Source organism: Acanthisitta chloris, unplaced genomic scaffold, assembly GCF_000695815.1.
Source record: "Acanthisitta chloris isolate BGI_N310 unplaced genomic scaffold, ASM69581v1 scaffold2591, whole genome shotgun sequence".
Taxonomy (NCBI): Eukaryota; Metazoa; Chordata; class Aves; order Passeriformes; family Acanthisittidae; genus Acanthisitta; species Acanthisitta chloris.
The window spans coordinates 14,805-25,756 of NW_008655324.1; the positions used below are offsets into that span (position 1 = coordinate 14,805).

General features: G+C 50.2%; 1 protein-coding gene across 1 annotated transcript; it reads left to right on the forward strand.

Moving 5' to 3' along the window:
- The first annotated feature begins 9,710 nt into the window (after positions 1-9,710).
- On the forward strand, positions 9,711-10,088 carry KCNE2 (potassium voltage-gated channel, Isk-related family, member 2). Its single transcript, XM_009083840.1, has one exon. The coding sequence runs from the start codon at positions 9,711-9,713 to the stop codon at positions 10,086-10,088; it is 378 nt and encodes a 125-aa protein (XP_009082088.1).
- The last annotated feature ends 864 nt before the right edge of the window (positions 10,089-10,952 follow it).

Sequence of the window (10,952 nt, forward strand, 5' to 3'; positions counted from 1 at the left end):
CTTGGAGATGTCCTGTAGCAGCTGAGAGATAATTAATGTGTGATTCCATCCTGTTATTGAATCACACTATCGGTTGGAAGGGACCTTAAAGATCATCTCATCCCACTCCTGCCATGGACAGGAACACATTCCGCCAGCCCAGGTTGCTCCAAACCCCATCCAACCTGGCCTGGAACACCTCCAGGGATGGAGAATCCACAATTTTAGGAGGCAATCAGTGGATTATTATAACATGAAGAAGTCTCTAAGCTCCATCCTAACCCCTTAACATCCTCTGGTACTAAGAAGGTGCAGAATAGCAGTGACAGCCTCAGCACAGAGCTCCTCTGCCCTGCACACACCATGTCTAACCATGAGGGAAGGGTTCAGGCAGCTCACATGAGGCACCACACAGAGAAGAAAGTTCCTCAGAGATCTCTGGGGCAATGTGCAGTCCTGGAGGTCATTCACATTTGCTGCACCCAGAGATGGGTCACCATGAGAGGAAGGTTAGGAGATTATCACAAGCTAGACACAAGGCAGAGCTCAGATCCCTCTGCCAGATGCCATGGCAATGACTCCTGGCCAAGGGCTATTTGCTCTTCTGCTTCCTGAAGTCTGTGGGATCAGTCTGCAAAAAAGGGGCCATGAGGAATCTCTCCCTATAGATGACAAAAATAAAGAAGATCAAGAAAAAGCAGAGCTGAAACAGAACCTCAGGGCTGGGAGTTCCACGCTGGCCTCATTTCAAGGAGGTCCTTGGACCTGCTGCTCACACTCCTTGGGATGCAGCCTAGGACACAGTTGGCTCTCTGGGCTGTAAGGGCTTCACCTTTTCCCCCCTTGTCCTCCAAATTGCCTTTCCCCCAGCAGAAAAGTCTACATCATCACCCTCACAGAGGTGTGGGAGTGTGGTCAGTGAGGTGAGCTCAGACAGACGAGAACCTCACTGGGTTCAGGTCAACTATGCATCTCTGCATGGCTCAGAGATCAGCTCATTTCTCCCTCTGAAATGAGCTAGTGGTGCTCACCTTTGTTTTGGGGACATTTCATGCCTCAGCATGTCATTAATTATGCAGATGAGGAAAGCTTCTGCTGTTATTTCTTAGCCATGAGCAGCAGACCTTGAATTTTGACCTTTCCGTGTTGTTTGGTTTTCCTTCCCTGCTTGATTTGTTGAGTTGGGGCTTTTTTTCACGACTCACCAGGCCTGAACCTCGTGGCCTGGTGGCAAATGAAGGTCATGATCATTTCCCTGCCAGCTCTGCCCATGTAAGTAGGGGTTAGAGCAGGGCTGGAGGGAGGTGTACTTCTGGGCATGCAGATGAGCTGCCAGTTGGCTTCGTTCCTGCTTGGAAGGTGGAGGGATGGAAGCAAAGCTCTGTGGGGACACGCTGTGGTGGCTCCTAAAACAGGCAGCTGGGGAAGAGCTGAGCTGAGCTGAGCTTCTCCTCCTTGTGGACGAGCTTTCTCCTTAGCTGTGCGTAGGCACAGAGCAAGACCCATGGACTTAACCTAGGTGCCAATTTATAGGGTCATAAGCCCTTGGCTCCAAGCTCTTGGGTGGGCAAATTCCAGTTGCTAAGCAGTTTAAGAAAAGGACAAATGGTGATTCCGTCTTCTGCCCTCAATCTGCTCAGCTGGTTGCAGAGGAAAGGCCAAGTGTGTCTCAGCTGCCCCATCCTGCCTGACTCAGCCAGCTGAGGCTCAGGGTTTGCCTCCAGAGCAACCTCACGTGTCTAACAACCTTTCTGTGAGCACTAACCAACTGGGAGAGTTCAGAGGTTCATAGATGGCTAAGGGGTTGGAATGAAGCTCAGAGATCATCCAGCCCCAACCTCCTGCCCTGGGCAGGGACATTTTTCACCAGCCCAGGCTGCTCCAAGCCCCATCCAGCCTGGCCTGGAACACTCCCAGGGATGGAGCAGCCCCGGCTGCTCTGGGCAGCCTGTGCCAGTGCCTCAGCACCTCACAGGGAGCAATTCCTGCCCAATATCTCATCTAATCCTGTCCTCTTTCAGGTTAAAACCATTCCCCCTTGTCCTGTCAAAAGGAAAAGTTAAAGCATCTGGTTGAAGCACCTTAGAGACTTCCAGACAGGAATGTGTCCATCAGCACAAGCCAAACAAGCAAAAGGCCTCTTATTTATCAAGTTAGAGCCTCAAGTCTTCCTATTAGGACACAACAGTCTGGACCTGCTCCAGGAGCTCCATGTCCCTCTGGCCCTGAGAAGCCCAGAACTGGACACAACACTCCAGGTGTGGCCTCCCCAGGGCTGAGCAGAGGGGCAGGATCACCTCTCTGACCTGCTGGCAATGCTATTCCCAATACATCCCAGGATCTCATCCACCTTCTAAGCTGCACAATAGGTAGTTGGCCATTGTCTTCCCACAAATGCACATGGCATTGCATGACACCAACACATTTACTCAACAGGTCAGTGCCAACCTGTCCTGATGCTTGGGGTGGTTCCTCCTCAGGTGCAGGACCTGCACTTGCCCTTGTTGAATTCCAGGTGCTTCTTCTCCAGCCTTCCAACTTGTTGAGGTCCCTCTGAAGAGCAGGACAGTTGGTTCTCTATCTCTCCAGCCTGTTGAGGTTCCTCTATAGTGCAGCAAAGCCCCCTGAGTTAGCAGCAGCTCCTCCCAGTGTTGTATTATCAGGAACTTCCTGAGAAGACAACTCTGTCCCCTCAGCCAAGTCCTTGATGAATCAACACCCACTTGACTCCAGACTATTCTTTTTACTCATCACCAAACTGCTGATTTTAGCTGAAATCTGGTTATGTCTATGATGACTCATTTTCTTTAGGAACCTTGGCCTGTTTTTTTCTGCCACTACAACAGTAATAAGCACCTGAAAATCAAGATCCAGAATCACCCTGCACACAATCCCATAGTTATACACACACAGAGGTTTGTAGACATCCTTGGGCACTGTGAAAAATCTGATTTTTTCAGACAGTGAACATGAATTTTAATGAAAAGGAAGATTTCTTATCTTTCTTCAGCTTCAGGTGAGGGAAAGGCAACACCATAAATGCTCAACTCATGGTTCTCAAAGAAGACACTGAAAGAAAACAGGAGCAAAATGCAGTTCCATGACTTTGGAGGGGTCGATGTCCACATTCTTTCATGCCACAAAGCATCCAGAACATGTTCCAGGCCACCAGACTCCCAGCATTGTTCAAATCTAACATGAATCAACAACCTATGAAGCTTTTTCTGGAACCTTTAATGGAGCTGCCAGAACATGTTTTCTAGAGCAGATCCAGAGGGGGTTTAATGGGATGAAATCCAGCTAAAAGATCCTTGGTCTTCAGCCAAGTTGCTAGAGAGATGCACAGACTTATCTGCTAAGATCCCTCAGGCAGCTTACCCAGAATAACCTCCTTCTGGATCCTCTCCAGCTCCAGCAGAGGCTCCAGCTCAGGAAATCAGCTTTATGCAGAGCAGCACTTCAGCTTTTGCTTAAAGTTAGACACTTCCAACAGGGATGAACTTAATTGCACCCTAAGTGCCTTCCTGGATTGGGATTGATGCCAACAGGAAGGTTCCAGCTGGTTGCAGAAAGATGGAGAAACTGCTGCCATCTCCACAGAGTTGCTGCAATTCCTCTCTGAGGAGCACCTCAGGTCACTTGGTGTGTTCAGCTGGGGCAGAGGTGACAGCGAAGACTCATCAGGGTCTGCAGCTCCTCCCGAGGGGCAGTGCAGGGACAGCTCTGATCTCTGTGTCCTGGGACAGGGACAGGATGAGGGAACAGCTGGAGCTGTGTCAGGGGAGGGTTAGGCTGGAGATTAGGGAAAGGTTCTTCCCCCAGAGGTGTCTGGGCACTGGAGCAAGGTCAGCAGCAGAGCAGCCTAGTGCCAGGGGTGGCAAGTCTCCCTGTGTGCGACCGGACCCTCAGAGAGTTACAGAATCATCAAGGCTAGAGGAAACCTCTAAGATCATCAAGTCCAATCATTAACCTGTCACTGCTGGAACCCCTAAACCCTAAACCAGATCCTCCAGTGCCACATCCAGACACCTCTGAAACACCTCCAGGGATGGTGAATCCACCGCCTCCCTGGGCAATATCCCAGTGCTTGAACACCCTCACAGGGAAAACATTTCTCCTCACATCCAATCTGGCTCTGCTGCGGCTCAGCTCAAGGCCATTCCCTCTGGTCCTCTCCCTGCAGCCATGGCAGGACACACATCCCCCACCTCTCTCCAGCCCTGGCAGGGAGTTGCAGGGAGCCAGGAGGTCACTCCTGAGCCTCTTCTCCAGCCTCTTCTCTCCCTCACCCCAAGCCAAGAGCTGCATTGTGGTGCCAGGGTTGGGTTTCAGGGCAGGGATGACCTCTCCCTGCCCCTCCAGAGGTGACAACTTTCTGCTGGAAGCAGCTGATTGCAAGTCCAGTTTACACAACCAACTTGCAACTGCACCCAAGGTCAAGGAAGGCTGTAGAACCAAGAAATATCCCTGTGCTCATGCAAGATAAACCAGGTTACATGAGCAATGATTTCCTAACTCATGTGCTGACACACTTGTTTTCCTTCCTTCTCAGTGGGCTTGAAATGAGCAGTTGTCTCCCCTTTCTAGCCATAGCTGTGTGGGAGGCCTCACATAACCCTTTGTCTCAGGGCTTTGTGGAGCCTCAGGACACGTTTTGTCCTCAGTGGCCTCTCTGTGGATGGTTGTGCGAGAGATTTTTGCCTGCCAAAATAAATCTCAGTGTCATGGAACTTTCCCTGCCAGGGGAGTTGGGCTCAGAAGATGCCACTGCATGAGGTCGTGTGGGGTGGTTGTTTTGGTTTGCTATCCTGACCTGGTCTTGGCTTCCCCTTTGACTCTCATCCTGTGTGTGTGTGTGTGTGTGTGTGTGTGTGTGTGTGCAGGACCAACTGGTTTCACAATCACAGGACTTCAGTAGAGCCCCAAATATGATCAATGAGCACCTCCACTAGGCTGTGTGAAGCTCTACAAGACAAGAATACTCAAAATTACTTTTTTAATATGCAAAGTAAACAGCAGATCAAAACACAACTTGGTATTTCTGCCAAGCTCTGAGCTTCTCAGCAGGTTCTACCCAGCTATGGTGACCAAGTGCTCAGAGCAGCTCATTCTGGCATGACTTGTGCTGGGTGATCTCCTCCTCTACCTGCCTGTGCAGCACAACGTGGCAGAGACACATGTTGGCAGAGTTTGGACCTCACTACTAAGACAATCAGAGGATAAGAGACTAGTTGTGGTTGGAAGGGATCTCTGGAGATCATCTAGTCCAACCCCCTGCCCAGGCAGTGTCACCTAGAGCAGGTGACAGAGGAACACCTCCAGGTGGGTTTGGATGTCTCCAGACAGGGACACTCCACACCCTCCCTGAGCCGCTATCCCACTGCTCTGCACCTCCATGGAAAGAAGTTCTTCCTCATGTTGAGGTGGAACTTGGTGTGGTTTACTTTATGGCAATATTGCTCAAGTACCTCAAGATCAGAGCAGCTCTCAGGTCTCTGCCAACATGGGAGGCAGAGCCAGATGGGCTCATGCTCAAGCAAACTCTGTCTCACTAGCACCAAGGTTCTGACCATGGGACCCTTCCAAGTAGCTCATCACTCGCTATAAGCCTTCTGCTGGTGGTAGCTCCAGCTGAGCAACAGCATTTACCCACCAGATACTAGGGTGAGAAGAGGCCTTGGTGCCCACCTGAGCACTGTAATGAAGGAGTGAGTGAGTTCTGTTCTGCTCCTGAGTTAAACATCACAGATTTGCATCCTGACTTGCTCTCTTAGTAAATCGTCCACCTTAAGCTCAGCCTCTGCTGTATCTTGGGCTCTCCAGGCCATTTCTCCTCCCTGACTCTTCAGTAAAGCCCTTTACAAATAGAATGGCTTAAGATCATCCAGCCCCAACCCCCTGCCCTGGGCAGGGACACCTCCCACCAGAGCAGGTTGCTCAAATCTTGATCCAACCTGGCTTTGAACACTGCCAGGGCTGGGGCATCCCAGAATGTCTATCCTGGGTCAGCCACAAGTCCATCCAACCTTTTGTGGCAAGAGGGACATGATGGGACACCAGCACCCTGAGGGTGGCAGGTTGTGATGTCTCTTCTGACCCCTGAAGAACCTCCTAGAAAGGCTCTAGCTGCTCCCTCACTCTCCTTTTTTCATTCCTCATGTCCTGTCTGAAGTTCCATCAAGTCATGCCACCCTCAACCCCAGAGGGGAGGTCTGACAGGAGCATCCTGGTGACCTTTATATCCTTCCCTGTTTCCTCTGCTGTGTCCACTGGACAGGATGATTCCTACGTGGATTTTGGTATTCTTTCACAGTCCTCTTTGCTGCCTCTCCCTCCCCATCACCAGACAGGGTGGGGAGGTTCTAAGTGGAGAAACCAGTCAAAGGAATGTACAAACTGGGAGCTTAAGGAAGAATATACCAGTGAGGCAACCATGTGGTCATATGTCCTCTGAGTAATCCACTGCAGTCTGCTAGCACAGGACATGATGTCCTTTTACTCAATCACTCTTAACATGTTTTCCTTCTCTGAATCAACCTCATTTTCAATGCTTGAACCTCCAGTGTCCTGTGGCAAGAAGGTCCACAGCTGAGCCGTGCCCTGTGTGAAGAAAGAAGACAAGGTGCAATCCTTGTCGAGAGCCTCAGGAAGGATCTGGATCAAGCTTCCAGGTGAAGTGGTCACAACCTCAAGGCTGACAGAGCTCCAGAAGTGTTTGGCCAATGCTCTCAGGCACAGGGTGCAGTGTTGGGGTGACCTGGGCAGGGCCAAGAGTTGGACTTGAGGATCCTCATGGGTCCCTTCCAACTCCAAATACTATGTGAGGATCTGAAAGGAGAAGGAATGGGACCTGAAGCCACCAGTGCTCCTGTGGACACTCAGCCCTGGCAGAAGCTGTGAGCTGCCCCAGCCCAGAGGAGCTGTTGCAATCAGTGACCTCTGTCAGAGTGATGTTCTCCTGCCAAACCCACAGCCCTTGCTGCTGTAACTACTGCTCTCCCTTGCCTCTGCTTGATGAGGACTGGGCAATGAGATGTGGGTCAAAACATGGACCTTTGGTCCTCTTGTACAACCTAGGGCCTCCCTTGCCTGTTTCTGGATGTCTTGAAGGGAAGTGGAGGGAACATAGAATGGTTTAGTTTGGAAAAGACCTTTAGGATCACTGAGCCCAATCATTAACACAGCACTGATAAGGCCACCACAAAACCATCGTCCTAAGTGCCATGTCTACATGTCTCAAATCCCTCCAGGGATGGTGACTCCACCACTGCCCTGGGCAGCTATGCCAGGGCTGGACAACCCTTTCAGTGAAGAAATTTGTTCTAATATCCAATCTGGAACTCCTTGGCACAACCTGAGGCCATTTTCTGTCACGCTATTGCTTGGGAGAAGAGACCAACGTCCACCTGGCTGCACCTCCTGGCAGGAACTGGAGAGAGCAATGAGTTCCCCCCTGAGCCTCCTGTTCCCCAGGCTGAGCCCACACAGCTCCCTCAGCCACTGCTCCCGTCACTGACTCTGCACGCCCTTCCCCAGCTCCGTCCCCTGCCCTGGACACCTCCAGCCCCTGCATGTCTCTCCTGCAGAGAGGGCCCAGAACTGGTCCCAGCACTCTAGTGCCAGCACAGAGGGACAAACACTTTGCTGCTGAGGATACATGTGCTAACACAAGAAATAACCCTTTGGCTCTTTTCTAGCTACCAAGAGCTCCCTCAGAGCTGAGTTTGCTGCATGAGCAATATCTCCTAGGACAGAGACAGGTCCCTGGCTGGGCAGAAATGCTGCATGGAAGGTCACTACTTCACACTGAGCATTTCCACCATCTGTGCTTCTCTGCTGCCTTACTCAGGGGCACAATCCAGCTCTTAATATAGCCCCCAAATGTTCCATATAAGTTAGTCATCCCACATGGACTCAGTCCCAGAAGTCACTGTTAGAAAAGACTTGTTAAACTCTCAGTTTTACAGGTAAAGATGAATCAGCCTCCCCTTGCTCTCTATTTGTGTATCCTGTTCCCTGCTTCGACTGGAGAGCTCAGGGACACACCTGAGGAGGCAGAAGAGCCTCCTGGAATTTGCCAGTTACCAAGTAACTTTGTGCATCAAACAGAAACAGCCCAAAGGGACTAGAAAGACAATCAACCAAATTATCTCCCAGACAGAATCACTGAGGTTGGAAGAGACCTTCAAGCTCATCCAGTCCCTCCATCAACCATCATCAGCCCTAAACCATGTCTCCAAGGGCCACATCAGACACCTCTGGGACACTCCCAGACACAGTGACTCCACCACCTCCCTGGGCAGCTCATCCCAAGGCCTGAACACTCTGGCAGGGAAAATTGTTCTAATATCTAACCTAAACCTCCTCTGGTGCAGCTTGAGGTCATTTCTTCTTGTCCTTTCACTTGGGACATGGCAGGAGAGACTCACAGAATAGTTTGGGTTGGAAGTAAACTTAAAGATCATCTAGTTCCAGCCCCTGCCCTGGGCAGGGACACCTCCCACCAGCCCAGGCTGCTCCAAGCCCCATCCAACCTGGCCTGGAACACTCCCAGGGATGGAGCAGCCACAGCTGCTCTGGGCAACCTGTGCCAGTGCCTCAGCACTTCACAGGGATTAATTCCTTCCTAATAATTCCTCTTACTCTTATTTTCCAGAGCTCATCTTTCCTCTTCTTCAACCTGGCCCAACCCAGACAAAGCTGCAGCTAAGCTCACTTCTGGAGAAACACAGCAGGGCTCTGTTACTGGAGCTCAAGTTGCAGCACTCAGCACCAAGAGTCCTCCCCAGCCCCTGCCAGGATGACTGATGTAAGCTCTCAACCAGTGTTTGACTTTCCAGGTGAGATTAGATTTAGATTCCAATTGGATCTGAACACAAAGTGTTCACTGCAAGGCATTCACCTCTCTGCCAGCTGCTCCTAGCCTTGTGCAGGGTGAGGCTCCTCTCTTTTGGAGCCTTTCATCCCATTACCCAGTGGAGCTTTCAAATCCTGAGTGTTCTGGTGGATCTCCTTGGAGAAGGACACAGGGAAGGTAAGTTTTTTTCTCAGAAAAAAAATGATTCTGGAAAAATCATAGCAATTTTTGTTCTGAATCAAAGAAAAATCAGATTTTACAGACAAAAGAGCAATTTGGATTTCTGAGAAGAGAAGCTTTGGGGTGACCTCATAAGCAATTTGGATTTCGGAGAAGAGAAGCTTTGGGGTGACCTCATTGTGGCCTTCAGTGCCTGAAGGAGCTACAGGAAAGATGAAGAGAGACTATTGACAAGGGATAGAGGGACAGGACACAGGGAGTGGCTTCCCATTCACAGAGGGCAGAGACAGGTGGATATTGGGCAGGAATTGCTCCCTGTGAGGTGCTGAGGCACTGGCACAGGTTGCCCAGAGCAGCTGTGGCTGCTCCATCCCTGGGAGTGTTCCAGGCCAGGCTGGATGGGGCTTGGAGCAGCCTGGGCTGTTGGTAGGTGTCCCTGCCCAGGGCAGGGGGTGGAACTGGATGATCCTTAAGGTCCTTCAAACCCAAACCATTCCATTATTCTATGAGGCACAAGAGCAGTAAGGACTTCCTTGGGCCTCTGAACATACCCACTCAGAGCTGGGGCTGCTCAGCAGGTCTAAAACTTCACTTTAAATTTGCACAAGACAAAATCAACCAATGCAACTCTTTGAGCACAGAGATCTGGTTACAAAGAGTGTTGTGCTGTCTCCAGCAGCCGCAGCCTGCAAGGATGGCTGAAATGCAGAACTTCACGTGGGCAGTGGAGGATATCTTCAAGGAAACCTTTCTCACATACATGAACAGCTGGAGGAGAAACATGACAGAAGCCACAAACAAACTGGAAGCTGAAGTGGCTGCTGAGAACTTTGACTATGTCATCCTTTACTTGATGGTGATGATTGGTATGTTCTCCTTCATTATTGTGGCCATCCTGGTGAGCACTGTGAAATCCAAGAGGAGAGAGCACTCCAATGATCCTTATCACCAGTACATTGTTGAGGACTGGGGGGAGAAGTATAAGAGCCAAGTCCTGAATCCAGAAGACCTCAAGGGTATGATCCATGAAAACCTGGGGGCAAGGGAGAAAACAAGTCCTGAATCACCATGACTTCATGGGAACCATAAAGCCACACACAGGGAACTCACTGGGGTGGCAAAGAGCTGTGAAACTTCATTTAATTAACAAACAAGTCAGTGTATCATGAAGGAAATCAACCTCGGTGATTCCAGAAGGACCTTGGAAGAGCTGCTGGGGAAAATCCCAGAGAAAATTAATGATTGAGATTCTGTTCCATAAGAAAATAAACCCAAATAGAATGAATAACTTGGTTTTTTTAGCATGTTTTCAATTCAGAAGCAGATCTGGATGTTCTCACCTTGGAATAACCATGAAATAGTGGTCAAAAGTGCTGGTTTAGATTCAAACTGGATGACTTAAGCTCATCTTAACTTGAAAACATACAGGAAAATATCGAAGCTCCATGTGATGACTGAACGTGTTAGGGGATGAATAACAGGACCTAATCTATACCTACACACATTCACACCAAACCACTTCTTCATGATCTTGCTCCCATTTCAATGTCACTATTCACTGGCAGCAAAGGTTGACTCATGTTTGCTAGCAGAAAAGCTGCTGAACTAGTAGTCTCAGCCAGGAGCATGTCCTGGTGGTGTAGAAAGGCTTCCAGAGGTTTGTCCTCTGACTTCAAGTACACAGCTGGCCAAGCTGAGTACTGTGTGCAGTTCTGGGCCCCTCAGCTCAGGAGGGACATTGAGGTGCTGGAGCAAGTCCAGAGAAGAGCAACGAGGCTGGTGAAGGGACTGGAGCACAAGTGCCATGAGGAGAGGCTGAGGGAGCTGGGGGTGTTCAGCCTGGAGAAGAGGAGGCTCAGGGGAGACCTTCTCATCCTCTGCAACTCCCTGACAGGAGGTTGGAGTCAGGTGGGGGTTGGTCTCTTCTCCCAGGCAA

Coding starts and splice junctions, on each gene's coding strand:
- KCNE2 (XM_009083840.1), top strand. CDS start 9,711: ATGGCTGAAATGCAGAACTTCACGTGGGCAGTGGAGGATATCTTCAAG.